Consider the following 26,877-nt stretch of genomic DNA (forward strand, 5'->3'; position numbering starts at 1 on the left):
CCAAGAACTCGCGAATGTAAGAGAAGAGTCAACAAGTAGCACACCATCGGCAATATCGGTCATTGGAAAAAGTGGCGCTTTTCAATCTAGCCTCCACTTTATCAATGTCCGGACATGATGTCATTTGAACCGATGTCCCATTTTTTTCTGTCATTCTGGTTTTTTCAGCTTTCTTTTTCTTCTCTTCCGCATAAAAATAATAATATTTCCTCTCCATTGTATAAAATGCCTCACTCAACAGCTCCACCTGTCCTCTACTCTTTTGACAATACAGAAGAACTTCAATCGTCTCTTGCAAATTTCATCCTCAAAGCCCAAACAGCCGCTATTGAGCATCGCGGTATATTCACCATTGCCCTCTCTGGCGGTTCTCTTCCCAACAATCTAAAACCCTTATCCTCACTGAAAGGTATCCACTGGGACAAATGGCAAGTCTTCTTTGCAGACGAGCGTATCGTCCCTCTCGAACATCCCGACTCCAACTACAGCGCCTGTGCCAAGTCTTTCCTTGACCATGTCCCTATTCCTCGTGAACAAATCCACACTATCAACGCTGAGAATTTTAGGGAGGAAACCCGGGTGGATCCGACGGGGGAGATCAAGGAGAGCGAAGAAGAAGCAGCAGATAAAGAAGCGGTGGATATTGCCGATGATTATGAGCAACAGCTGGTCACTACTTTTGGAGGTGCCAATGCGGCCAGATATCCCACTTTTGATATCATTCTTCTTGGAATGGGCCCAGACGGTCACACTTGCTCTCTTTTTCCCGGCCATGAGCTCCTTGCAGAAAATGACAGATGGGTGGCAGAGATCCAAGACTCTCCTAAACCTCCAAAGCGGCGTATCACCTTTACGTATGTGCAAACGTGTTGTATCGAGCTGAGAAGCTAACACTGGGTTTTTGTTGACAGCTACCCTGTGCTGAACCATGCTTTCCGATGTGTCTTTGTCGCTGCCGGTCAAGGCAAACAAGAGATGCTCGCCAAGATTCTTGATGAACCCGAAGAAGGTCTTCCTTGCTCTCGTGTCCGACCTATCTCGTAGGTCTTGTTCCGCTGCGAAAAAACGCCCTTGTCACTAACGTATATGGCCGTTGATTCAGTCCTGGACTTGTCTTTTGGTTTGTCGATCATGCTGCCGCTGCCCGTGTGCAATATCCAAAAACCGAGTACAAGTGGATAGCCAACTCTACGGATGATGACCCTATCACCGTACAGAGAAAAAAGATGAAGAGCGAGATGGATGCGGCTGTCAAGGAGGCTTCCTCGTTGTCTTCCTAGCTGCCTCCTGGTTACCTTTGAATACATACGGACAATGTTTTGAACGGGCTTTGCGATATATACAGATGCAGGCCTTTAGATGACCTCAGCAGATATTATGAAATGTATCCACCCAATTTCAACATGATTTAAAAATACAACCCTTCTAGATGCACATCATCCCCCATCCTCATCACCGTTATCACTGATTGGACTGCTCGTACTCGCCCATGCCGATGGCTTTGGTGGACTTTTGGCCATCCATCCTGCATTATTTCCACCATTGTTGCTCCTTCTCCTCCCTCTCGCTATGGGACCTAGCGGTTGTAATCTCACTCGAGGCGCCATCTCGCCCTCCATGTCTCGCAGCACAATACCTCTCCGCGACAGCAGGCCTGCCCAAACCCGCATTTCTCCACTCTGGCCTGTTCCCATAGCGGCCGGGCCCAGCTCCGGCTTGACCCATTTGAAGCCGTCTATCGTAAGCGTTTTCAAACGCGGAGGCGGCTTGGAGAGCAATGTTTGTAAAAGCGGTGGCTGACAGCTGGGAGGGGACAGAGGAGGCGTCGGTGGCTGTCCCGGGTGGGATACGGAAGCGGCCGGCGTTGAAGGGCGAGAGGTAGGGCTCCATCTCGGCACCGTCAGTGCCGAGAGGGGATGTGAATCGCCGACGGGCGAACGAAGCAAAACGTCAATCGCTTCATAGTCACCCTCGCAGACCGAGAGATGCAACAGCGACGGATGGATGCGCAACGTTTCAGGCGGCAAGATGAAATGGCCCCTCGGCCATCCTCTCGGCGACAGATAAGTCAATGACACAATCTGAGGCCCCAACGCCCGTTGCAATTCACCCGTCTGGTCAAAGGGAGAAAGCGGCGCCGGGGTGAGCAGCAAACGGGTGAGATTCGGCAGAGACGCTTTCGTCAATGTATCCAGCAGGTATCCGTTGGAAAGGCCTTCCACCTTGAGCGTATGCAGCGTCGGCATCTCCAGCCCCTCGTCTCCCGCCTCCGCCACGACGTCCACTGGCGGTCCCACGACGCCGAGCACTTGGAGACTGGACAACCGCTTCAACAGCGTCACCAGGCGACGCCCTCCGTGGATTCCCTCGTCCACCCACACGCCTTCCAGACACTGCAGCCCTTTTGCAAAGGGCGACCATCCAATCTCGTCCAGCGGCACCACCCTGGCACTGGCCATGCCTCCCAGCTTCAAGTGTACCACGTTGGGAAGGAGCGGCAAGATGGCACCGGTCGCCTGTCTCACCGCTGTCGGGTGCACACTGCCAGGAATGCGAGAGAGATCCAACGTGGTCAAGTACCGGCCTGGCGCGGAGAATGTGCGGGAATGGATATCCGACCACTTGGCATCTCCTCTCAGGATGGCCTTGGCGAGGCGCGCCAGGTTATCTGTCACCACCGGGGAGACGTAGAGATACTTGAGGACGATGGACTGTGATGATCAGCGAGTGCAAAACGATCCCAGCACGCGCACCTTCCAAGCCTGACAGACGCTCATCAGCTCCCACCCTATCCGCGTCACCTCTCTCCTCTCTGCTTCCTGCCTCCGTTGCACCTCTCTCCCTCTGATCCCTGCCCAACTGTCCCACGACGCGTCTGGTTGTCCGTTCCATGGGATGCACGGGCAAAACGACCTTGGCAAGGCGAGTCGATAGTGGATGATTCGCTCGACGACTTTGAATGGTAGCGAGGGGAGTGGTGGCGAGAGGACACGTTGGTCGAGCGAGAGGAGACGTTTGTCGGACAAGTGCATGACATGTTGAGAGTGACTTGAGAAGATGTGAATGGAATGGACTTGTATGGGGATTAAGCTGACGTAATGTGGGTAATGCCGATTTTCCCCGATCCTGTGTGTATGCATGCATCCATGCAAGACAATTCAATATTCTCCGAGAAATCCACCCGTAACCTTCCGGACATTAGGCGGAGCTTGCCGCTGGGTAACTTCATCTCATCTTATCTTACTTTCCATCTCACTTTCCATCCCATCTCATCCCACCACCACCATGCCCTATTCAGCGCTCCGCAACGCCGTTGCCTCTTCCTCCCGATCCACGCTCCACCACCCACCCTTCCATCTCCGCTACCAATCGTCACTCCATGCCTCTCCCACCACTCTCCCTCTACCCTCCTCGCCCTCCTCGCCCTCCTCGCCCACCACCCAACCCACCCGACAACTAAAAGGAAAAAAGAACGCCATCACCATTGTACGTCCGTCCACATAACCACGTCCTGACGTCGCAGACAGCCGCCGCCATCCGCCACCTCCGCCACCTCCTCTCTGACGAGCAAGATCCTCGCCTGGTCCGCATCTCTGTCAAGACGCGCGGATGTGCTGGGATGGCGTACCACCTGGACTATGTGCCTCCGCCTGGCGGACGGTTTGACGAGGTGGTGGAGCAGGACGGTGTGAAGGTGTTGATTGACAGCAAGGCGCTGTTCAGCATCATTGGGAGTCGGATGGACTGGCGCGACAACCGGCTGAGTGCTGGGTTTGTCTTTGACAAGTGGGTACGGGTGAGGTGCGGCCGTTGCTAACCCGGTGCAGTCCCAACATTGTGGATACGTGTGGGTGTGGCGAGTCTTGTGAGTTGTGCTCGATGTGGGTGTCGGTGTGGGCGTTGACCGTTGTCCAGTTAATATCCGTTTCTAATGGGAGTGTCTGGCTGCGAAGCGGTGCGCTGTTTGCTGGGTGGCGTGGCTGGGTGGTATGGCTGGGTGATACGACTGGGTGGCACGACTCGGCGACATAACTCGGCGACACGACTGGGTCTACTCCTGCTCCCGCTCCCACACCATGCATTGTGATGACCTCGTGCCAGGATACCAAGCATCTCTGACCGTCCTGTGATATCCACTGACATCCACTGACTGGGATTGTTGCTGTGCTGCGGTGTGCGTATAGTAGCGTCGTGTATGTTGTCTATACTCGCTCGACCGTCGGGAACGCTTGTCTCGTCTTGTCTCGTCTTATCCTTATACTTGTACTCATCCTTATACTCATCCTTGTACCCATCCTTGTACTTGTATTCACTCACACACACCCTCACTCCCAGCTGGCACAACGTAAATTCATAAACGCAATCCCACCCCGCATGACGTGAGACACCTCTCCGCTACTATCACCATGCCTCTCTCCTGTCCCACAGCCACCGCAGCCACCACCATCACCCAACATGACGGCAACGCGCCTCGACCCGTCCCAACCATCCCACGGTGTGAGCACCGCTCACACCTATACCACCCTCACCACACCCTACCCTCTCCCCCCCTTCTCCCTCCTCTCCCAGACCAGCAACCACGGCGGCGGCGACCGCGGTGACGACGACGACGGCGGCGACGGCAGCCACAGCGACGGCGGGTTCTTGCGCTTGATCAGCAGCGGAAACGACGGACTGGGAGGCGGCGACGGAAGCGCGCCGTCAAACACTACGCCTGTCAGCGCCGCAATCCAGCGCACCCGCACTCACGTCCGGCGGGGGGCAGCGACGGGTAGACACAGTGGTGGCCGACGTGGCGCTTGAGGCAGTTGCTGCAGGGCTGGCCTCGGTCGCACTGGGGGGTCAGCGCCGGCGCCGGTGTCCACGACTCACCTGCTGCTTCCGACGGTGGCACTCGTGGCAGGACGTCGGGGGGCGGCCTCGCTTGGCGGGGAGCGGCGGGCTGGTGGCGGGGAGGTGGTGGTGGTGGTGGTGGTAAGTGGCCATGCTGGGGGTGAGGGGGGAGTGTGGGAGGGAGGGAAGAAGGATGTGGGTTTTATATGGGTGTGGGTGTGGCGGGGGGGTGAGTGTCGTTATCACTGTGGCTGGGATGGGGCTGGGGTGGTTGTCGCCGTTGTCGTCGCCATTGTCGTCGCCATTGTCGTTGTCGCCACACGTCCACAACAATCCGATTCAGTCGCACCCGCGCCTTCGCCTTCGCCCACACCCAACACCATTGTCTGCGCGGCACGGCGCAGACAATAAAACATAAATCATCGCCCGTGGCCGCTTTTAGCAGTCGTCCGAAACAAAAGGTTTTCGCTGCTTCTCTCGGTGCATTGTCTGTGGTCATTGTCTGTGGTCATTGTCTGCAGGTCATTGTCTTTGCAGGTGCATGGTGGTGGCGGTGGATGCGGCGGTGGATGGCGGATGCAGCAGCATGCACGCTGTGGCTGGGCTGCCATGGCATACACATACGCATAGAACGTACAAGGAGCAGCGCATGCAGGCAGGTCTGTCGTATCGCAAGCCTGGAGGGCGGTATATATAGCAACGGTCGAGGCGAGTCTGTGACGAGAGGGTGTCTATGGAGAGGGTCGGCACGTCAGCCAGCCAGCGGCGGCAGCGGCAGCGGCCAGCGTTCAACGCTTCGCGGTTCAGGCGGATGCACAACGTATCGAGCATGGAGCGTGAGCATGAGCATGAGGCATGGAGCGTCAAGTATCAACCACGGCAGGGTTGAAACCCAAGCCATTAGGTAGAGTCGGTGGCAGAGTAACACCAATAGACACCCGCAACAACCTCCCATTCCACGATGCATACAGCTCCTGCTTTCTTTCTACTCCGCCACACTCCACCAAGACAGATGCACCGGGATGCACCGGGATGCACCGGGATTCACCCTGGAACGACACGGAATAGAGGGGATAGACACTCTTGCAGCTCTTAGGACACACCGACCATTTGCTTCAGACCGTGGGTCTTCACCATTCACATCACACAACTACCTACTACCCACTACACACCACCACCACCACCTAGACGCACTAGAAAAACGCACTCATAGAACTCAACTGCCTATACACATCCGGTCCCAGTCGCAACCTCAGCGTACTGGCAAACTGGATCAGACACTGCGCTTGGTGCTTGTACAACTGCAACTGCTCCATCCTCCCTGGGTCGCCATAGGGCGACTGCTTGAGCTGCTGCGATAACAGGTGGAGGCATTTCATGGTCGTGACAATGACATCGTCCAAGTTTGAAATGACAGGTTGGTCCAGGATCTCTCGGAACGGTTGCGCGTACCGCATGACCGTCGTCGCGTCATGGTCAAGAGGCAACAGGTCGGTACGCTTAAAGGTCTAGAGAGAAGCGTCAGTATCCACCGTCTGAAGCAGGTGTCTAGACGACCCACCTCCAACGCAAGATCAGGCCGATCAGCAGCAAACTGCGACATGCCCAGCTTCAACGTCAACAACGTCTCCAGCGTATGCCAGTTTTTACTCTCCACACTATTCTTCTTTCGCCAGTCCTTTTCATACACCGCGTGAACCTTTTGGGCCAGCTCGTAGAGATCGTGCGCCCCTCCAAACGCACCACTCAGTCCCACCTGGGCAGCATCGGTCGGTAAAGACGGGTGGGACGACTGTCCGAGCGAGTGGCCCAGCGTGCGGTTCACCGTTTCAATCACCTTGTCGTACGCCCCCGCAAGGTGGAAGAGCTCGATCGAGTCGGCAAGGCTGGCATCCACAAAGGACCGCTCAGCAGCAGCGAGGACGACTTGGCGGAGATAGTCCTTCTCATCGTCAAGCTTCAACAGCTTGAGGTCTTTTTCAACCACACCCATCTCCTTGCTCCCATCCACACGGACGCTACCCAGTAACTTGGACCAAGCGCGTGAAGACAGCACGATGTCTCTCACCAGGTCGAGCGAGAGCTGTCGCTGTTTGGGCCCTACAGGAGGCGGGGCATCCGAATTGAGCATGACCAGGTAGGCGTACCGCAAAGCCGTCTCAGGCTCGAGTTCATGAAAGGGAGCAACGTATTGTTTGATCAGGCGCGAGAAATGGAGAGAAGCCACACCGTTGGGTTCACTGATACTCACTACTCACCATGAGCGTCTCAAACAGGTTTGCGTCGTAAAACTTACATAATTCAGTCACCTCGGTCCGAGAGGGCACACGTAGTAATCCGTAGTAGGCGAGAGCGATGGCGAAATGCACGGCATCCGTTCGCATGTGAGGCTTTGCATAGAGGTATGCGACCGCTTTCTCGAATTGAGCTGTAAACAGCAGCAAGTTGAACCAGGTGAGAGGTTTCGTTCCACCCGCATCGAATTTGTCACTCCCGTACTTGTCCAATAGCTTTGCAAGGTCAGCCAGATCGTACTGTTCCTGAGGTGCGTCGCCTTCCTTGTTCTCTCGCAAAAGATTTAGTTGCAGCCACATCCAGTCCTCAGTGGTAGCTGCTACCTTTGCAGATTTCCTGTTTAGTTCAAATCGACCGACAATCTTGTAGAGCGCTGCCTTGTAATGGTCCACCGTGGGGTTGTTTCGGATATGAGCATTAAAGTCGTTGTACAATTGGTCTTTCTGAGACTTTGACAAACGTCTCTCGGGAGATTGAGAGGCAAGCTTGAAACAACCGGGGAACGACCAGTCATCGCGACTCAGATGAGACTGGTTTTCAGCAATGAGATCAAGCGCTTGATCAGTATGACCACATCGGACGAGATAGTACGCCTGGGCCCAAACAAAAGAACCGTTGACGGTCTCCACTTTGTAGGCTTCGCGCGACTCTTGGCTACGAAGGACAACATTCACAAATGCACGGATTTTGTTGCGAATACTTGGAACGCCACCAAGCGCTGCCTCTTTTGGATGTCGAAGAATAACTTCGTCGACATGCTTTTCAAAATCTTTCTCAAGATATTTCAGGCCCCCGCTAATCAATCTACCTCTCAACATCACAGCATTATGAGACTTGTAGTCATCAAGATACGCAGCAGCGTATTGCCTCTCTTGAATGGGTTCTGCAACAGACGGCTGATTCTCTGAAGAGACAGTAAACACTGTTTCCCGAAGAGAGGGCTCATAGACAAGTTGGCCGAGAAGGTTGAAGGATTGCCAAAGAAGAGGTTGTTGCTTGAAAATGGTGAGTTTTTACTATGGGATCAAAGGAAATAAACATACATGATCATTTTTCGTGCTTTCCATCAGAGATAGGCAAAGCTCATAAGGCTCTTGGGCCACACGTTTGGCGTTGAGTTCGCTAATAATTTTCTCATATCTAACCATCTTGGAGTGCATGACCAATCCTCCTTCCCTCGCTTCCGTTGTCGACTTGCCCAGACTGGAGACAGCCATTGGAAAGCGTCTAACGCTGGATCCGAATGCACTCTGTCCCAGCGCAGAGCCTGACAGGCCGTTGGCAGCAGTACGAGCCGCATCGGCAATACTAGACAGTTCCTCGTCTGTCACACAGAGCTCCTCTTGGAGAATGCGAGCTTTCTCAAGTTGCCAATTTTGAAATATTCTGTTTTGGAATTGGTTTTGGAAAGAGTTTATTATCTGGCTATGCATCAGCCTTTGCGATCAGGAATAGAAAGAAACGGCGTGTATGCACCTTTTGTCTCTGCAATTCAATTCCACCAAGGATAACCATTTCATGCCAGTTCCTCCCCCACGACGCAATGTCTCCTTCTGCCGGAGGATACTGAGCCAAGTCAGGTTGAGATTCGGCGCGAGATTGAGCGAGCCGCCTCTTTCGAGGTCTAGTAACTGATGATTCAAACGGAAGTTGGGAGATGGAATGAGTTAACTGTGATGTGTTGACACCCAGGTTGGAGAGCAAATTGTATCTATTTCCCTTGAGCCTTTCATCACAACCAGCTACTCACGCTTCCCCCTTTTCTCCTTTTATTCGTTTGCCTTTTCCAGCAATAGTCTCACTCATTCTCTCAATGTCATCAATCCCAAATCTTATCTGAGGTAACTCAGAGTCATAATCAGTCTCATGGAGGGAGTTTGCCTTTGCAAGCAGCGATGAGAGCGCGGTCGCAGCTGGAGGTCTTGATGTGCTCATCCTTGGTATTTTCGGAGGCGAAAATTTGGGCAAAGGTGAGATGACAATGAAGAGTAAACGAAAAGTTGACTGCCATTGGAATATCAAAGTCATGATAATTTTAGGCTCGCAAGGAGAGTTTTAGGCGCACAAAGATTGTCAAACATGTCCAATTATTATCTTTATTGATCATTTATTAGAATATCATGAACCATCTCTCAAACCATTACTCAGTATCAACTCTGCAATCTCTATAGTAATAATCGTGCAATCTATACTTCAAATTCCTGGTCCTGGCGCCTTGTAAACTTTTCTTTGATGTTGACGACATTGTTAGACAGAGAGCTTGAGTTTAGTATTCTAATAATAATCATAATAAATCAGCTTTGATTCTTGCCCATCTTGCACCTTGACACTTGGAATACGGCAGAGTGATGCTGAAAAAGGCGTTTGACTAACCTCAGGTAAACCCATAGACTTCAAAAACTCGATTGCGTTGTCAAACTCTTGTTTCTTCCTGTTCTTATTCCAGCCGAGTTCCTCACCCATGATATCAATAACTCTAGGAAGGGCCTCTATTGTAGCCTGGACGTTGAGAAATGACAATCTCGTTCGACGGGCGATGAAGTCGACAGCGGTTTGGGCAAATTCACATCGACAGGCATAACGTGCTTCAGCGTCAATGTAAGGATAGTGTTTAGAAAAGCGAACACCACGGAGTGGCCATGATTCGGCTAAGAACTTGATCAAAAAGAGTTCACAGTTTATGGAATGATTGCTTACAGGTAGATTTAGCCATGGAAGCTACTGTCCATGCCCTGTCGCCGTAAGACTCTGAAAGGTGCTTGGCAACATCTGTCTCGAAACCATACTGCTGAATTAACCTGATGTACATAGTGTGGGACCATTCGTGGCCGCCGATAAGCTTGATGTGCTCAGTTCGTGAAGGACCAGTAGGATGGAGGTTGAATTCCTTAATGGCGGCATCAATGGTCTCTTCAGCCATGGCACGGCTGCACGACTTGTCAGTTGGCTTGTACTAGAGAGAACGAGAGTACTGACTATGTCGTCCACTTGCCACCAGCAATCGTCAAAAGTCCGCCCTTGGAAGTGTTGATCATGTGATTTCTAACCAACGATTCAGTGTTTTTGGATGCGGGATCCTTAACTAGAGGCCTGATACCACTCCAAGCTGAAAGAACATCATCTCTTCGAACTTGGACATCAGAGTCCAGATACTTTCGTACTTCTTTCAAAATCCACTGAATCTCTTCCTCTTTAGGAATGGGATTCTGAGTGACTTGCGTGGCAGAATCAGTGGTACCAGCAATTATACCACCCTGCCATGGAAGGAAAAAGACAACTCGACCATCCGAGGTGGCAGGATCGAGAAGACCCATCGTTTTGGAGCCATAGTAGCTTGGAAGGGTGATGTGGGTACCAGCAGACGGGGCGACAATTTCCTGCGTGGTAGGCTCATCAAGCTTTCTCAAACCGTCGCTGAACGGACCGGTCGCATTAATGACACCTCTGCACCGAACCTTGAAAGTTTCACCAGTCTGACGATCTTTGATAGTAGCAGCATAGATACGTTCTTGACCACCCTTGGAAGGATCAGGACGCTTGTGGAGCTCGACAACCTCGGTGTAATTGGTCACGACGGCGCCATGTTGGACAGCACTCATGACGAGCGAGATGTTCATTCTGGAATCATTGTGTTGACCTATAAAGCTCCGTCAGACCGTTTTAACTTGCCAAAGAGCACTTACCGTCATAGTACACAACACTTCCAACTAAACCACCCTTCTTCAACATAGGAAACGCTTCGAGGGTCTTGCCCTTGCCCATCCAGTAAGCACCCTCCATGTTTTCCTTGCCAGCCAGCATGTCGTAGAGCTTGCAGCCGGCATAATAGTAGGGAAGCTGCCACCAGGTGTAGATGGGCAAAAGAATAGGCAACATCTGCGAAAGATGAGGAGCTGTCTCCAAAAATATACGACGTTCACGCAAGGCTTCCTTGACCAATTTCCATTGTTCTAAGCACTACTTCAGTCCATTGTACCAGCCACAGAGACATACACGCACCATAGTCTAGCTCAAAAATCGCTTTTTGCAAGTATCTTACCCCGCCATGGACAAGTTTTGTACTCTTGGACGAGGTTCCGCTGGCAAAGTCATCTCTCTCCACACAGGCAACTTTTAAGCCTCTACTCGCCGCGTCGAGGGCCGATCCGGAACCGGTGGCACCACCGCCAACTACCAGCAAGTCAAACACGTCGTCCTCGTCCGACTCGTCTCCGTCCAGAGCTGTACCAAGCTCGGGTCCACCTTCTTCGGTCCGGCGGATATACACGCCGCTTGTTCGCAAGTGTTGGAGCATTTGGGCGCGAGAAGGAGGAGTCCATGACGGGTCGGGACGACGTTTGGTGATAGGAGTGCTGGAATCGAGATGCAGGGGCGATGGACGAAAGTAGAGATAGGCTGAGCCTACAGCGACTGTCGAAGTGGCCGCAACGACCAAGGCTCGTCGGCCAGATGTCAAGTTTATTCTCAGCATGGGTTTCGGATGATAATATGATGAATGACAGTTCTACAACACCTTCTCTTTATATAGTCAAGAACGTGGGTTAATGGACAATGGAACAATCCTTTACCTGAAAAGAAAAAAAAAATAACGAAAAAAAAAAGACTCAGCCGGGAAAAGCTCGATTTCCGGGCCGGCACAAGGGAGACCACTTTTTGGTTACTTTGTTTGTTTGCGGCGATGTCCGCCTTGTGATGAAGGGCGATAATGACTTGTTGAAAAGGAAGAAGAAGAAAACCAGAATTGACATTTTTCTGGATATTAAATCGCCATGTAAGCGGCAATGTCCGCCACTCCAGCGTGGATTTCGGCCAATCTGTAACTTTTGTTGGCTAGCCCTGGACTGTGGCGACCTATGCCGCTTCGTTCTATGGCAACGATGACGTATCCAGGGATGGGTTTCTCTGAGAATTTTCCAAGCGACTAAAATGTATCTAACCCGTGGAAGAATCCACGTGGCAGAGAGCTGGACCACAGCCTGGTTTGCTTAATATGCCTGGAACGGAGGTCATAATGTGGCAGCGGCCGCCAGAGTTGAGTGGCCGATTAAGGAAAATGTATCTTTGGAATATCGGTTGGTAGCGGCTGGAATGAGATATGACTGTTATATAAAGTGAAGAGCGCGAAGAAGTAATGGGAATGGGAGGTTTGCATGGAGAGGTTGGATCTCTTGTCTTGTTGGCAAGCACTTGGACTGAACAGCGTCAGAGAGCCAGTTGAAATTCAGGAAGCTACAGTGTAGTTATGGATGAATGAATGTAGTCGATAGGCAATTGAGGAGTCTGGCAGGGTTGGCATAAACTGCTCAAACGACGGCCAAGAGTTTGTTCCTAAAGCAAGAGTGACAGCATTATGGGATCGCCTTACCACAAAAGTTGCCTCTCATAGACTTGTTACAAAGCATACCACTTTGCGCAATAGATGGGTGTTGAGACAGCTATCATCGCAGACGCATTCCTTCGCCTAGTTTTGGTAGGATCTTGATGGATTTATATGTGACAACTAAGCCTTTGAACTTCAAGGTGGGTGTTGTTCTGGCTCATGCCGTCTGACAAGTAGATCATGAGCCGGAGGTGCCTTGTACTAATATAACACCTGGCTGCTGGCGATAAAAGGTTTGTCTGCCAGATGCCAAGTCTGTAGCAGCACTGTCGCAACGCAATTCTCAAGGTTGGATTCCTAAAATGGGGATATGAGCATTGGCTTCTGTCCACGACGAGAGAGCTACGAAATACATCACAGTTGGTTGGATAGTCGCTTTAACTGCAATTTGGTGTAAAGGCTTTGATGTTTACATCGAGATTTCCATGCAAGAGTTGTCAGATGTAGAGCCAAACACGATGCTAGTTGCAGCAGCCATTTGATATGTGAGTCAAGAGCTGACAGAGTATGACCTACTAGGAACGAGCAGGCAAGCTAGGTTTCTTAGAGTATGACTGGTTGGCACAAAGTAGATACAGTGAGAAATGTCAGACAAGCGATACTGGTAGGTGCATATTCTCGAACGTCATAGGTTGACCTGCAGTACTACGGCTTGCGGACTGGGATCACAATTTCTTGAGAGACTTGAACGATACACCTTGATGCAATCTTCTGCCTGTTTTGGAAAATCAAAGATGAGATCTAATGCATGAATGCCGGTATACATGTATGATTACAAGCGTCATAACACATGACTGCTCTAAAACACAAAATCAGTGTTTTGCCATACAAATAAACCATTGCACTCAAACACACTTTTCACAGACCCTTACCACCACCCCATTGCCTACCGGCGACTTCAACCCCACTTCCTTGCTTTCTTCTTTTGCAAAGCAACTTGCCTTCTTCCTTGGTGACATTTGTGACTCTTACTAATTCCTTGATTTTCAAGATTCTACCCGCTGTCACCTCCCCAAAAGGACGCAAAACCGGTTTATATCTTTTTCTCAAGCCAAGGGTGCGGGCTGCATCGCGTACAGAGGAAGGAAGACCAATCGTAGACCGTGTGAGGGTGACGAGATGATGCGTTGGCTGGGAAGATTGTGTGGCATAGAAGCGAGCAGAGGAGAGAGTAACTTTGGGTAGCATTTTATTCTCTTTTGTAAGAAGTGATTCAAAGTCATAAATATTTTGAAATGTTGAGAAAGATATGAACAATAGTGACGTGTAATTTTGCTAAGTTTTTTATTCATTTTTTATCTTTTGTTGAGTCATTTGAACTTGATAAAAATAGTTATTATAGTTAATAACACTTCAACCTCAACCACATTCTGCAAAAGACAGTCTACGGAATGTCAGCTCCAGTTCAAACTGCTCGAAGTGCTGCTCGCGGTGCAGCTCGGGGTAACCTTCGTCACACCACTCAGGGGTCCAACCGAAAATATCCCATGAACAGCTTGCGACAAGGCCCTCCTCCACACCTTCTTACTCTTGCAGACATCTCTACTGATCAAATCACCTCTCTGCTGCAGTCTGCAGCCGCAATGAAATACGTCAGCAAACACTTTCATGCCAGGTCTCTCATATCACGGCTCGATCGACGAACTGTGGCCATGATCTTCAACAAACGGTCCACCAGGACTCGTGTCGCGTCTGAAGCGTCAATCGAGGCTCTAGGTGGACACCCAATGTTTTTGGGTAAGGACGACATACAGCTAGGTGTCAATGAAACTTTGGAGGATACTGCGAAGGTTGTTGGAAGCATGGTGGATGGTATCATGGCTCGAGTAGACGGGCATCATGAAATTGAGACGCTGGCCAAGAATTCCTCCGTCCCAGTCATCAACGCGCTTTCCGATTTGTATCACCCTACCCAAATACTCGCTGATCTTCTCACTCTTCTCGAAACATATGACCCACTCCCTACTCCTGAAATCAATTTTTCTGAAGGCATCCACACTTCTGTCCTTAACTACTACCGCTCTGCCTTGGATCCTGTCAAAACTTTGACTGGAAAGAAGTTGGCTTTGGTTGGTGATACGAACAACATCACCAACGAGCTTTTGGTTACTCTACCAAGGTTTGGTATGACATTTAGTGTCGCTTCTCCTGATGGCTACGACAAGGTCGATGAGCGTGTATGGTCTAAGATGTAGGTCATTGTGTCCTTATGACTCTATAGTTTTACTGATTTGAATTGAAGAACGGAAGCTCAAACTGATAAGCTTATAACCCTTACCAACTCTCCTGCAGAAGCACTCAAGGATGCAGATGTTGTCGTCACTGATACTTGGATCTCTATGGGCCAAGAAGCTGAGAAAGTTGCTCGCCTTGAGGCATTCAAGGGCTATCAAATCACAAACCAGATGGTTCAAGATGCCGGCGCCAAGCAAGACTGGAAATTTATGCACTGTTTGCCCAGGAAGCAGGAGGAGGTTAACGATGAGGTATTCTATGGCGAAAGGAGTTTAGCGTTTCCCCAGGCTGAGAACAGAAAATGGACTATCATGGCTGTTTTTGAGTGAGTTTGTCCTCCATTATCCAGTTTGCGCTTGGTCGTAAAGTTGTTCACCACTGATGTTGAATTAGCGCCCTCATTGGACAGTTCAAGATGCCTTAGATGCAGAATACAATTTTAAGTATACAAAAGAACTAAATTCACGCATCATATGTGTCTGATAATAGGATATGCTACGATAGTATTATGTTACAAAAGTAAACCTATGATTCACCAGCTAGTCTACCAGTATCTCGAGATTGAGCATATCTAAAACCCAAAAATATCGTCCATAGCATCCTTTTTTCTTTTCTTCACTCTGCAATGGTCTTTCTTCATTTTGTCTTTGCCTTCATTGGTACGTATTTTCTTCCTTCTCAGCGCAGTTTCTTGCTTGCCATCAACAAGGTCCTCCATTGTGCAGTGTGAAATGGTAGGGGATGGTTGTTCCTCAGACACTCTACTTTTGTTCTTCAACACAGCTGATTTCTGAGGCTCTAATGTTCTAACCTCTTTGACAATCTTTTCAGTGTCTAATGTTATCTTTTCTGTCATCCCGCTCTTAGGGCCTTTTTCCGGCAAAGCTTCAATGTCTAGAATGAAGGGGACTTGATCAATCTCAGTCGACACAATCATTTCTCCTCCATTTACCGCAGCCATGGCTGTCTGATGGTTTCTTGAGGAATTTTGAGACTGAGGCATGGTTGACTTGGTTTGAGTATCATCCGGGTTGGAGTAAGTTGTCGGTGGTAAAGGCTCTTTAAGAGTTTTGATGGGCAACGCCGGCCTTTGAATTTTAACCCCTATCTCATCGCCTATATCCTCATTCATACTTTTCGGCTCTTGTATCGTTACAGTCGTAGGATCTCTTTCACTATATCGGAACTTGTTTGTTCTAACTGGTGAGCCGGCACTGACCATCAGGTGTTCAGTGTCTATATTGAGTGTTATAGCGACATTGAGTATGATCATGTAGATTCTGGCATATATGGATATGACTGATGCTTGGAGGGGAAGAAAGTGATGCAGTGCAACGATCTGAATGGATATATAATAGGCACTGTGAAGCATGCTAACCAACTAAAACATCCATATCAGACGTGATTGTGGCCGTCAAAATATTTATACTAACCTTGCGAACTAGATGCTTGCCCCTCGATACCTTTTCTTTGCTGACACCCTTTTCTTGACAAATCTTGATGAAGACCAATATTGCTTTACCTATTCGTAAGACCCCCTTCATTCGTTGCAAAAACAGCTGTGTCCTATGTTGAGCTGCTGCCCGCCTGATAAAGGCTTGAAGAAGGGACAGCTCAGCGCATAAGTGTGATTGGATGGAGGCATGAAGATGAAATGGGAGATTAGTGTTTATAGACATTGCCACAAGTCAAAAGATAATAAATGGATATAAAAGTGAAAATTGTACCTTATCTTCCGTCGGAAGTTAGTCACCGTGTGCGGGATCAAATACAATCGTACGATTTAAGAAAATTGGCATATATCTTTATTTTTCTTCATTTCTTTGGGTTTAAAAGCAAAAACAGCTGAAAATGGCTGAAGCAGAATCAAAAATTCGTCAGAGAAAGCATGAGGGAAAGCTTGTCTCGGATAGCATTACCAATGGCAAGTCTACAGCTCTGTTAAAGGTGAATGCTATCCCGACGGAGTATGGACAGGAGATGGACAAGAAAGTTGATGAGCATGAAGAGTGGGTATACGATACTTGAATGCTTGAGAGCTAGCTAATATGATGCAGATGGGAATTTGGTGGACCTACCGGTGTGTTAGCGATGATGGTCTTGTTTCCCATCTTGATGTGTAAGTGATACAGGGTTTGAATAGAGATAGGGTACTGAAGAATGTTAAAAGATTATCTCTGGATATGTCTGTGGTTTTATGAGGGAAAGTTTATCTACCCAACCTCGGTTGGCGATATCGGACCGTTCTTTGGACGTATGTGGGACCACATTTACGAGGTTGGTCTCTTGTAATACGAGGGAGGATGAGGCTCAGCATACGATTTTGATCAGGGCGCTTATCCCACTAAATTTGCTTTTGTGAGTTATTGGGGACTCACTGCCATCCAGCTCTTCTTTGCTGCCGCTATGCCTGGCGTCTGGCAAAACGGTCTTCCTGTTCCTTCCCTCGGCTACAAGACCCTTCCCTACAAATGCAATGCCCTCTATTCTTGGTATGCTACCCTTCTCATTGCTTTTGGACTCCACATTTCGGGTATCTATCGTCTGCCATGGATCATTGAAGAGTATGGACATATTATGACGGTTGCTATTGGAACCTCGTACGCAGTCTCTATCATCATCGACGTCTGCGGTAGGTTATTCAATTATGGCGGGAAGCCATTGCGTATGAGTGGGAATATCTTTTATGACCACTTCATGGGCGTACCTCTCAATCCGCGTATCGGTGTTATTGATCTCAAGATGTTTGCGGAAGTTCGAGTCCCCTGGGTTTTGCTTTTTTTGATGGCATTATCTGCGACGGTCAAGCAATATGAGGAAATCGGTCGAGTTACATACAACATGGCCCATTTCTTGCTTGCCACGGGGCTCTACATCAATGCTTGTGCCAAGGCAGAACAGATGATTCCTCAGACTTGGGATATGTTTCACGAGAAATTTGGTTGGATGCTTATCTTTTGGAACATGGCTGGAGTGTGAGTCTCTTCATTGCGCTCAGTTGAATTACATTAATCCAAACAGACCTTTTACCTACATTTACCCAGCCATCTACATGGCTCGTACTCCCGTGTCAAAATACGAATTTCCTCTTTGGGGCTCCATCGCCTTGTTCTGCACTTTGATGCTCTGCTACTATATCTTTGATTGCTCAATGGCTCAAAAATCGACTTTCAAAATGCAGCAGCAGGGTGAATACAAGCCTCGTAAAGCTTTTCCTCAAATGCCTTGGGCGGAAGTCAAAAACCCAACCTACATCCAAACCAAGCACGGCAACAAGCTTCTAACTTCCGGTTTCTGGGGCTATGCCAGAAAACCCAACTACACAGCCGACTGGATTCAGGCTTGCACTTGGGGTTTGACAGCCGGATTCAACACCATTATCACAATGTGGTACCCAATATTCTTTTTTGCTGTTTTAGTTCACAGATGCGAACGAGATTTCGCCAAGTGTGCTAGAAAGTATGGAGACGATTGGGAGGAGTATTGCAGGGTGGTGAAGTATAAATTCATTCCTGGTATATATTGATAGATTATAAATTGCAAAAGTATAAAGATATATTGGCACCAGCACAATATGGGCCAATGAGTATGTCAATATGGCTCAACGCATTATACTCAATGAATGCATATTCTAATTTCAATTGTCAACTGTAAAAGGGGACAATTCTTAATGGATTGTTGTAGTGCCACTTTTGTAAAAACCCGGCTGTTCCTTAATCATTTGAGTGGCGCGAGGTTGGGTTGGGTATTTTATCGAGTTTGCATTCATTCTTTGCAACTTTTTCGTATTCAACATTTTATAATGTCGGGTCCAGCAGGTCAACATTACGATTTGTACGTATTTTGGTCTGATGTAGTAGAAAAAAAGCCTGCCGAGAAGCAAGTGTATATGGTGTTGGGTTGGAACGATGGAGCGTGGTTGTATGGTCAAACTGACGCGTTGATGAATAGCTTAATCAAACTTCTTCTTATTGGGGACTCTGGTGAGGTTTGCATAGCAGATCCAAGGAGAAATGCAATGGGATGGGCCTAAGCGGGGGCATGGTTGACAGTCAAATATTCAGGTGTCGGCAAGTCTTGTCTTCTTTTGCGTTTCTGCGAGGATTCTTGGACGCCTTCATTCATCACTACTATTGGCAAGTTTTGTTTTGGCTTAAGCAGCGAGTGATAATGGGCGCTGATGTTGAAGTAGGTATTGACTTCAAGATTCGAACGATTGAGCTTGACGGGAAGCGCATCAAGCTTCAAATTGTATATCCTCTCTTCTGGTATCGTATAAATGATTGCTGATGACTTTTGTTAGTGGGATACTGCTGGTGAGCAGGCGCATCTTATCACAAGAGTCCAAGTTAACGCACTTCCCTAGGTCAAGAACGTTTCCGGACGATTACAACGGCATACTATAGAGGAGCTATGGGTATCCTGTTGATCTACGACGTTACCGATGAAAAATCTTTCAATAGTATGTGGTTTCTCAATAGTAGCTGATGAGTTCCATCTACATCAATGCTGATGGTTGTACGCCGCTCAAAGACATTCGAACCTGGCTTGCCAACATTGAACAACATGCATCACCTGGTGCCAACAAGATTCTCATCGGTAACAAGTGTGATTGGGAAGAAAAGCGAGCTGTCTCTCTTGAACAAGGACGAGCGCTTGCCGATGAGTTCGGATTAAGGTTTTTGGAGACTAGTGCAAAGGCAAACGAGGGAGTTGAAGAGGCTTTCTTCACTTTGGCTAGGTTCATTATATTCCAAACGTATTGACTTGCAGAGAAGCTGATGAAGCTTTACTATATAGAGATATCAAGACTCGTCTGATTGACTCTCAACCTCAAGAAGCAGCTCCTACTCAGCCTGGCGCCGAGCGCGGAAGGGTAGACGTCAATAAATCTGGAGAATCATCTTCTGGAGGTTGTTGTTGAGCAATTCTTTCTATCTTGAGTTCTTGCTTTCAGTTATGAGTGCAGATTGATATAGGGAGGCTAAGTTGGAGAACGGAGTAGGAGAAACGTCAAGGGTTGTCAGTTGATACCATCGCCCACGGATCTTTTTGAAAGATAATGATACGTCTTCAAATTCCTTCCACCTCTATTTTTATATCTTTTGTTTGATTTATCATGTATTGTACGTGGATATGCTTCCTAGAGCATGTGCAGTTTACTCAATCATGCATTTATCTCTGTCTAATGCATGAAATGCAATACAACAGACTTATGTCCTGCTTTTTTATTTGAACGCTTGTAACCGATTGTGTTTATTTATAGTACTTGGTGGGCACAAACGGCATCGGTCTAACAACCGCATCTCTCAATTTCTTTCTCACTTCAACCTTAACTGCGGTGCCCTTTTTGTGAGAACCGTTGGCGATGTAACCCATAGCGATGTTGACACCGAGGGTAGGCGATGGAATACCAGAAGTAATAATACCTAGTTCTACGTTAGCTTTGATAAGACTACATGCGAAACAAACCGACCAATCTGTTTCTCGCCCAGCGCATCAAAAACCTTGCATCCTTCCCGCGCAGGCGATCCACTAATTTCAAAACCCACTCGACGTCTATTGGGACCCTCTGTGAGTTCTCTTAGGATTCTCGATTTGCCAGGGAAGGAAGGTTGTGCATCTTCAGTCCGTCTATCTTTGCCTATACATTCCCAGCATTAGGTGAAAGTTTGGGAACCATAGATATGAAACCAAGCGCACCAATGACCCAGCTTAGAGCAGCCTCTACGGGGCTGACAGACTCGTCTAGGTCATGGCCGTAGAGACACATGCCAGCCTCCAGTCGAAGAGAATCACGAGCGCCAAGTCCAATGAGCATCGTTTCTGGGAGGGCGATGATGGTGTTTGTGAGGGCTACAGTTGACTCGGGAGGAACAGAAATCTGCAGGCGATATGAGTTACAGTCTAGATTTAAACACAGCATAAACTTGCTTCAAAGCCATCTTCGCCTGTATAACCTCCTCGGGCAATATGACACTTGACAGCAGACCCATCGAAAGTCTTTAGCTCCGCAAACACGCTTTCGCCGAACTTGACCTTGGTCAAATCTTCTTCTGTGATTCTTTGAAGGACGTCTTTGGCTTTAGGCCCCTGGAGAGCTAGGAGACCCCACCCATCAAGGGTTTTCCATTTCACTTCTTTGCCAGGATGCGTGGCGTTCCATGCTTCAAGCTTTTTACCGATCCATGCTTTATCTTCAGCGGCTCTGCCAGCATTCGTCACGACATAGAACTCATTATGAGCATGTTTGGTGATAATAGTGTCATCAATAATACCTCCATCGTCATTGAGGATGACTGAAAGAGTGGAAGAGAATGGTGGAAGGGAGCTGAGTGAGGAGGGCACAAGGCTGAGTAGGAAATCTTGGGCGGTGGGTCCATTGAACATGTGCTGAAGCATATGAGAAACGTCAAACAAGCCCGCCTCGGATCGGACATGTTGGTGTGCAACGACTGATAGGTGTCAGTCTGGTATTTCCAACCACAAGTGGTGACAAAATCACTCACTTTGACCAACTTCACCATAAGAGAGAGGCATAGTCCATCCAGCAAAGGGGACCATCTTGGCTTTTTTCTCAACATGCAAATCATACAATGGAGTTTTGCTAAGTTGCTCCTAAAAAGCTGTTAGAATCTGTCGTAAAAGGCATCAACATCATACTTTTGAGCAAGCTGGAGAGCCTGCAAGTCCTCTGGTCATCATTGCCCTTCTGCTACCCGGCCAAGCAAGGGCATGGCTGACTCTGCTATACCTTATGGCTCTATTCATAGAAAAAGAATGGATGTGAATACAAAATGCAATTCAGCAATTCATTATCTTTTTGCACTTCATTTCATTGGAAATCTAGTCAAAACTCAGGAACAACAGGAACAGCCAGTTCTTATCGTTATCAGGTAATAAAGATGCCACGTCATATAGGCAGCAGGATACACCGTGGGAAAGTTTCATCTTTGAGGCGAGATGCAATGTATACGAAAGCTAAAACATACAACTTAACTTGGCTTTGTTTATATTTCCTTTTGTAAATTATATCTTCATGATACTCCAAAAAAACGGCACGATAGTAGACTCAACCACTCCCGATTCCGATTCAACTCAAACAGATCCGGAGCGGTGTCGGCTTCTAGGTCCAACAGGCCTTGTCGTCCAAACTCTCAGTGAGTAGATAGTAAACCTTGGCACGAGGTAAAGGACTGACGCGTAGGTTGCAGTGGGAGCCTTGGTCATCTCTTCGCTAGTGATAAAGAAACAACTAGAGAAAAGGAAAAGATCTTGGCACATCTGGTTTATGGATGTTGGAAAGCAGTTGGTCGGACAGGCCGTCGTTCATGGTCTTAATGTGCTGGTAAGCAAGGGTTTTTGTGAACAGATTAGGATGTTTGAGCTGATAAGTGGAAAGATATCTGACTTGGTGGCTTCTGCCGCCAACAACAACCCATGCTCACTGTATTTTCTCAACGTTTTGATTGATACAACGATAGGTGTGTCGCTTGAGTCACGAATATATATGAGCTTATGTCTTTGAAGGGGTCGGAATCATCTATTTTAGTTTGAAATTTTTTACTTGGTATTTTTCCAAACACCTTGGTTACGATGGGTTTATCAGTGGAAAATATGGACATCCGCCGCAACCTCTCTTGTGAGCGAGCTTTGTTGTTTCTTTCACAGACGTATATTCATTGGGTACAGTTGGTGGAAGCAACTTGTAACCTATCTCTTATCGATCATAACCATGAAGCTTCTCGTCATTCTTCCTCTCACCCTCCCTTACATATCCGACGCCCTCCTGCAATTAGGACATTCGTTACTCGAATACCTCTCTCCCTCTGCGCAGATTATCTTTGTCATGGCTTTTTTCCCTTTGATCATGAATGTTGTTCAGTTCTGCCTAGTCGATCAAGTAATCAAAGCGAGCAAAGCGGATGAGGATGAAACCAGGGATGATGGACAAGGATATAATCGAGTACCGGACTGGGAGGGAGACGAGGAAAGTCAGGCGGCTCACGGTCCGGTCTTGGATGCCAGGCAGGTCAAAGTCGAAACCACTTTGCCTCCCTCTTCGCCATTATTATCCTCAAGCAACCATCAGGGTTATGGAAGCACAACACCCAGCCCTATAGGTAGTCCGACAAGAGGTGTCAATAACGAGAGTGTGTGGCCAGAGATGATCAGCAAGACAAGTCCTACAGCCAGATCAGAGATACATGCTACTGTGAGTAGCTCAAAAGACAGTTGGGACTCAAATCCGGATGGAAGACGCAACCTGGATCATACCTTTGAGCGGGGAGAGAGATCAAACGCACCCTCACCAGACTTGTTGCCACATCCCGCCAACCCTTGTGGTTTATCTAATACTTTAGAGGCATCCGCTGCCTCTTTAGAAGATGCCTCCCAGCCAACACAAGCGCCTGTATACGAGAAAGAATGGGGTACATCTTCTACGGTTCCTCAAAATCGTAGAATAACATCGGATATCGAGCGAGAAGCGCGATTGACACTGAGCCCGCCTGAATCGCCTGTTATTAGAGAACGGGAAAGATCAGAGGATTCAAGGGATGAGATGGGTCTTGATGTTTGGCAGAGGGCAAGATTGTAGAGTGTATCAGAGTATTGCTTGTCATTCGCTGTTAAACATTGTATATTATTTGCATTAGTCTTTTCCGCATACTACCAATAAGTATAGTTGATGCAATATTTCATGCGTTATATCAAAATACCTACATACAGATATATTTAATTTAATTTAACGTAATTTAATCACTGGCCACCGGCCCGAATCTGGCTAATAAATATATTATCATATTGGCCATTTTTCTTTTTCTTTCTTCTTTTATAAAAGCACGCCGCTTTATAAAGCTGGCCTCTCTTTTTCTTGTTGCTTGTTGCTGTCTGCCGTCGCTGAAGCTGGGCTACCCATCATTTCCGGTCACGATCCGAACTGGGGGAGGAGTTGGATTGACTGTTGACAATTTTTATCCCATTTCATCTCGTCTTCAATCCATCTTACAATGTCGCCCATCCGCGATACTTTTTCTCGTCGCCAGCCTACATTGACTCCTCCTCCGCTGTCATCGCGACCAGGAGCAGAAAGCAGCTTGTCCATGTCAGCGGGAAGTTCCCGAAATGATCTATTTACAGCATCTTGGCAGCCCGATCTGCCTCCTCCCCGTCCATTAAGCGGCAACTTGGGCAGAGGTTATTTACTTGAGAATGATATTGCTACTCATGCGCCTTCAGGCAAGCATACCGATGGGGTCAAGTCTCATGCGAGTCCTCTACCGATGAGACGGCGTGATCTTGAAGCCAGTTTGCATTTGGTTGACGATGGAGTCGACGAATTTGGCATTCAAAAGCATCACCTCGTCTCATCTGTATCAGCATCTACATCTACATTGGCAGCCAGTGCCTTGCCTCGTTCTCGCGGATTTAACCTACAGGCTGGTGGACCAGAAGGCTCTTCAAAAACATCCTCCTTTTTTGATGTCTCGACAGGTTTGCCTGCTCCTCCGCCTGCCCCGAAGCTGGCCTCTGCTTTTTATCCACAAGCAAGCATTAATTCGCTCTCATCAAATGATTCACAATCATCCAGTTTGCGACATGTTCCAGCACCTCTACACCTTGCCCAGTCAGGCCCAATTGCAAAAAGTACACGAGGAGAACAGAGGCACAAATCATGGAACTCGTACACATCGTCCATCTCGTCCTCTCCTCCATCTGTCACAGTTGAGGAAGATCACTATTCTCCTCTGCATCAATCGCCCAAGCTTCCTCCTGCCAAAGGCGACTGGATGCCTCCCCTCCCGTCTTTTGCAAATGATATAAGCTTGCGTTGTTTGCCGAGAGATAAACGATGTTTTCTGGGAGAGGGCCGGTATGCTAGGGTACAATTGGCAGCATACAAGCGATTGAACAAGACTAATGGAGAAGGAGGTATGTTGGGGAGGGTATTGCCTGGTATGGGTATGAAGGAAGACCTGGACGGGAAAAGAAAAATTAATCAAGAGGGCGATGGGCTTGAGGGTGGAAGCTGGAGGCTATGTGCTGTCAAGAGGCTTGCTGGCGATCGCGAATCCCAAACGATGGGTTTGCGAGAGGCTTTCTTCTTAAACAGGCTCATGGTTAATGAATCTGCGGACCACGAACGCAATCGGATCAAACCCAAACAGAGGACTGCTTCTCCCTTGAGAGACGCGCCAAATCAACCCACTCCGCCCTATACACCTGAATCACACTCCAAGCGGAAACACAAAAGAAGCGTGTATATCACCCGCTTGATTGCTGTCAAAGAGGATCCGGATCCTCAGTTGCCTATATCACATTTACGGTCATCCTCTGACACATATGGTCGTAAAAGGGAGTCCCTCACTAGGCAGCGATCAAGTTCCATGCTTCCAGCCCACTCCCCGCCTACATCTATTAAGAATGATGTTGTTAATAAGCTATCCAGAGATAATTCCAAGCCAGATGCTGCCAACATGCCTTCTTTTCCGTCGCACCCTTCACTTGTCCAAGCTATGAGACAAGAGATGGCAACACCAAGTTTATCGCAGCTGGTGCTAGTTTTTGAATTTGCGCACCTCGGCACGATGGACCGATTTTTGCGCGATAGTCCTCAATTGATTGGAAAGAAAATCTGGAGTAGATGGGCAAGGGAAAGTTGTGAAGCATTGGAATGGGTTCATAGAAAGGGAATTGTTCATGCTGATGTTAAGCCCGGCAACTTACTTGTATGTTTATTCTTGCACTGTTTGGTTACTCATCGGGCTCACCGGGGTTAGCTCACAAGGGACATGCATATCCGTCTGTCTGATTTCGGCTCGTCCCTATTAATTCATTCCGCTCACACGCCTACTGATGGTCTCGGCCTTGGCACTCTACCATTCGCCGCTCCCGAGCTTGTTGAAAATAACCAAACCTTTTCGTTTCCTATCGACATCTTTGCTCTCGGCGCAACGCTCTATCAATGCATTACGGGCAGAGAACCATTCAGAGGTTTGAGGAGCTATGAAATGATCCATTATGTTCGAAAAGGTGGCTTGTGGGCTTATGAGGAGCAAGAGAGATTGGCAAGGATTGGTGAGCCTCTAGAGGCTGTGCTTTCTGGGACACCATATCCTTCTGCGTGGCGAGATCCCTATCAACATGCCACTACATCTGGTGGCATCCGTCGTACTGGCTCTCTACGCGTTCCCTCAGCCCAGTCTCCTCATCAGCCATTACACGCGCCTGAGGCTCACCCACAGCTCAATAGAGTGCAATCCAGAGAATTTATTCAAGCTGAAGAAGATGCGAGCAAAGGCGGTAGCCCTGGTGGTGTCAAATCGTATATGAATTGGGCAAAAGGCCTAGGCAGTGGTGGCGGAGAGGTGGTCGAAGCTCTGTTGGCTGAAGGGGAGTTTCCTCCCAAGGACATCTTTTCTAATTTGTCTAGATCGAATAGTTTGAGAAGAAGTAATGAGTTTGAGCGAAAGCCGGATATCGCAGATTTGGAAGGCGAACAGCAGCAAAAGCAGAGCGAGGTTTATCCCTCAGAGCCTAGTGCAGCTGTTCCTTCGCCCTTGCCCCACCCCTCTCCAGCTCTCTCTGCATCGCCAACATCTCCCTCACCTAGCTCTTCCACCCCAAATCTTTTTCAACCATACACAGACGGGTCGCCAGCAATGATGTTCCTCTCTGGTGCAGAGCGTGTTCCGGAGGAGTGGAGAGAGGTCTTGCAAGGGATGCTAGAACCGGACCAAGAGATGAGATTGACAACCCATGAGGTGTTGAATAGGTGGGATGAGGTTGGGGTGTCGGAAGAAATCTGATATGTGTAAATGGTGTCTTTTACTGTTGAATTATTGGGCTCTAGACGATTGTTGTCTTTCTTGATAGAAGCTTGTTGTAACAGGGTTTATAATAAAGTTAGAAAGTGGGATCAGAAGTAAATGCATTATATTTATCGCTTGAAAATGCACCCAAGTTGAACAAAAAGTGGTGATGTCAACACTAAAACATCAAAACCCTGATTACGTAACGATTAGCTTTTTCAACTTTTCTGGCCTCTGAAACAGTTGGGATAGTCAATTTTGACCTACAACGTACAACTGAACAAATTTAGAATTGACTACCCCAAGTTCATATCAACACGC

The 26,877-nt window shown here is 48.3% G+C and overlaps 14 protein-coding genes across 14 annotated transcripts; 8 read left to right on the plus strand and 6 right to left on the minus strand.

The window, feature by feature from the left end:
• Positions 1 to 225: 225 nt before the first annotated feature.
• Positions 226 to 1,280, plus strand: L203_105482 (6-phosphogluconolactonase; the record flags this gene model as incomplete). The annotated part of the gene is made up of 3 exons (XM_066214849.1): positions 226 to 854; positions 912 to 1,040; positions 1,103 to 1,280. 3 exons carry the CDS (start codon positions 226 to 228, stop codon positions 1,278 to 1,280), a joined length of 936 nt encoding a protein of 311 aa, XP_066070946.1.
• A 156-nt stretch (positions 1,281 to 1,436) lies between these two features.
• On the minus strand, positions 1,437 to 3,032 carry L203_105483 (uncharacterized protein; the record flags this gene model as incomplete). The annotated part of the gene is made up of 2 exons (XM_066214850.1): positions 1,437 to 2,711; positions 2,754 to 3,032. 2 exons carry the CDS (start codon positions 3,030 to 3,032, stop codon positions 1,437 to 1,439), a joined length of 1,554 nt encoding a protein of 517 aa, XP_066070947.1.
• A 253-nt stretch (positions 3,033 to 3,285) lies between these two features.
• Positions 3,286 to 3,932, plus strand: L203_105484 (uncharacterized protein; the record flags this gene model as incomplete). Its single annotated transcript, XM_066214851.1, has 4 exons — positions 3,286 to 3,486; positions 3,602 to 3,786; positions 3,828 to 3,865; positions 3,916 to 3,932. 4 exons carry the CDS (start codon positions 3,286 to 3,288, stop codon positions 3,930 to 3,932), a joined length of 441 nt encoding a protein of 146 aa, XP_066070948.1.
• A 523-nt stretch (positions 3,933 to 4,455) lies between these two features.
• On the plus strand, positions 4,456 to 5,244 carry L203_105485 (uncharacterized protein; the record flags this gene model as incomplete). Its single annotated transcript, XM_066214852.1, has 2 exons — positions 4,456 to 4,792; positions 4,847 to 5,244. The coding sequence occupies 2 exons, from the start codon at positions 4,456 to 4,458 to the stop codon at positions 5,242 to 5,244; spliced, it is 735 nt and encodes a 244-aa protein (XP_066070949.1).
• A 782-nt stretch (positions 5,245 to 6,026) lies between these two features.
• L203_105486 (uncharacterized protein) lies at positions 6,027 to 9,063 on the minus strand (the record flags this gene model as incomplete). Its single annotated transcript, XM_066214853.1, has 6 exons — positions 6,027 to 6,341; positions 6,395 to 7,083; positions 7,130 to 8,123; positions 8,172 to 8,549; positions 8,605 to 8,752; positions 8,879 to 9,063. 6 exons carry the CDS (start codon positions 9,061 to 9,063, stop codon positions 6,027 to 6,029), a joined length of 2,709 nt encoding a protein of 902 aa, XP_066070950.1.
• Positions 9,064 to 9,375: 312 nt separating this feature from the next.
• Positions 9,376 to 11,599, minus strand: L203_105487 (uncharacterized protein; the record flags this gene model as incomplete). Its single annotated transcript, XM_066214854.1, has 6 exons — positions 9,376 to 9,402; positions 9,502 to 9,776; positions 9,826 to 10,055; positions 10,105 to 10,765; positions 10,812 to 11,078; positions 11,128 to 11,599. The coding sequence occupies 6 exons, from the start codon at positions 11,597 to 11,599 to the stop codon at positions 9,376 to 9,378; spliced, it is 1,932 nt and encodes a 643-aa protein (XP_066070951.1).
• A 1,767-nt stretch (positions 11,600 to 13,366) lies between these two features.
• L203_105488 (uncharacterized protein) lies at positions 13,367 to 13,696 on the minus strand (the record flags this gene model as incomplete). Its single annotated transcript, XM_066214855.1, has 1 exon — positions 13,367 to 13,696. The coding sequence occupies one exon, from the start codon at positions 13,694 to 13,696 to the stop codon at positions 13,367 to 13,369; it is 330 nt and encodes a 109-aa protein (XP_066070952.1).
• A 203-nt stretch (positions 13,697 to 13,899) lies between these two features.
• L203_105489 (ornithine carbamoyltransferase) lies at positions 13,900 to 15,167 on the plus strand (the record flags this gene model as incomplete). The annotated part of the gene is made up of 3 exons (XM_066214856.1): positions 13,900 to 14,699; positions 14,751 to 15,068; positions 15,137 to 15,167. The coding sequence occupies 3 exons, from the start codon at positions 13,900 to 13,902 to the stop codon at positions 15,165 to 15,167; spliced, it is 1,149 nt and encodes a 382-aa protein (XP_066070953.1).
• Positions 15,168 to 15,314: 147 nt separating this feature from the next.
• Positions 15,315 to 16,287, minus strand: L203_105490 (uncharacterized protein; the record flags this gene model as incomplete). Its single annotated transcript, XM_066214857.1, has 2 exons — positions 15,315 to 16,124; positions 16,177 to 16,287. The coding sequence occupies 2 exons, from the start codon at positions 16,285 to 16,287 to the stop codon at positions 15,315 to 15,317; spliced, it is 921 nt and encodes a 306-aa protein (XP_066070954.1).
• A 307-nt stretch (positions 16,288 to 16,594) lies between these two features.
• L203_105491 (uncharacterized protein) lies at positions 16,595 to 18,269 on the plus strand (the record flags this gene model as incomplete). Its single annotated transcript, XM_066214858.1, has 5 exons — positions 16,595 to 16,752; positions 16,801 to 16,862; positions 16,914 to 17,020; positions 17,075 to 17,718; positions 17,765 to 18,269. 5 exons carry the CDS (start codon positions 16,595 to 16,597, stop codon positions 18,267 to 18,269), a joined length of 1,476 nt encoding a protein of 491 aa, XP_066070955.1.
• Positions 18,270 to 18,545: 276 nt separating this feature from the next.
• Positions 18,546 to 19,667, plus strand: L203_105492 (GTP-binding protein ypt2; the record flags this gene model as incomplete). The annotated part of the gene is made up of 8 exons (XM_066214859.1): positions 18,546 to 18,577; positions 18,695 to 18,726; positions 18,808 to 18,879; positions 18,936 to 18,994; positions 19,047 to 19,059; positions 19,110 to 19,205; positions 19,277 to 19,484; positions 19,544 to 19,667. 8 exons carry the CDS (start codon positions 18,546 to 18,548, stop codon positions 19,665 to 19,667), a joined length of 636 nt encoding a protein of 211 aa, XP_066070956.1.
• Positions 19,668 to 19,999: 332 nt separating this feature from the next.
• L203_105493 (glycine cleavage system T protein) lies at positions 20,000 to 21,514 on the minus strand (the record flags this gene model as incomplete). The annotated part of the gene is made up of 6 exons (XM_066214860.1): positions 20,000 to 20,172; positions 20,220 to 20,387; positions 20,447 to 20,627; positions 20,678 to 21,198; positions 21,253 to 21,361; positions 21,407 to 21,514. 6 exons carry the CDS (start codon positions 21,512 to 21,514, stop codon positions 20,000 to 20,002), a joined length of 1,260 nt encoding a protein of 419 aa, XP_066070957.1.
• Positions 21,515 to 21,782: 268 nt separating this feature from the next.
• L203_105494 (uncharacterized protein) lies at positions 21,783 to 23,342 on the plus strand (the record flags this gene model as incomplete). The annotated part of the gene is made up of 5 exons (XM_066214861.1): positions 21,783 to 21,903; positions 21,958 to 22,091; positions 22,146 to 22,227; positions 22,274 to 22,385; positions 22,436 to 23,342. 5 exons carry the CDS (start codon positions 21,783 to 21,785, stop codon positions 23,340 to 23,342), a joined length of 1,356 nt encoding a protein of 451 aa, XP_066070958.1.
• Positions 23,343 to 23,754: 412 nt separating this feature from the next.
• L203_105495 (uncharacterized protein) lies at positions 23,755 to 26,553 on the plus strand (the record flags this gene model as incomplete). Its single annotated transcript, XM_066214862.1, has 2 exons — positions 23,755 to 25,473; positions 25,525 to 26,553. The coding sequence occupies 2 exons, from the start codon at positions 23,755 to 23,757 to the stop codon at positions 26,551 to 26,553; spliced, it is 2,748 nt and encodes a 915-aa protein (XP_066070959.1).
• Between the last annotated feature and the right edge of the window lie 324 nt (positions 26,554 to 26,877).

The sequence above is a fragment of the Cryptococcus depauperatus genome, chromosome 7, assembly GCF_001720195.1.
Source record: "Cryptococcus depauperatus CBS 7841 chromosome 7, complete sequence".
NCBI classification, from domain to species: domain Eukaryota; kingdom Fungi; phylum Basidiomycota; class Tremellomycetes; order Tremellales; family Cryptococcaceae; genus Cryptococcus; species Cryptococcus depauperatus.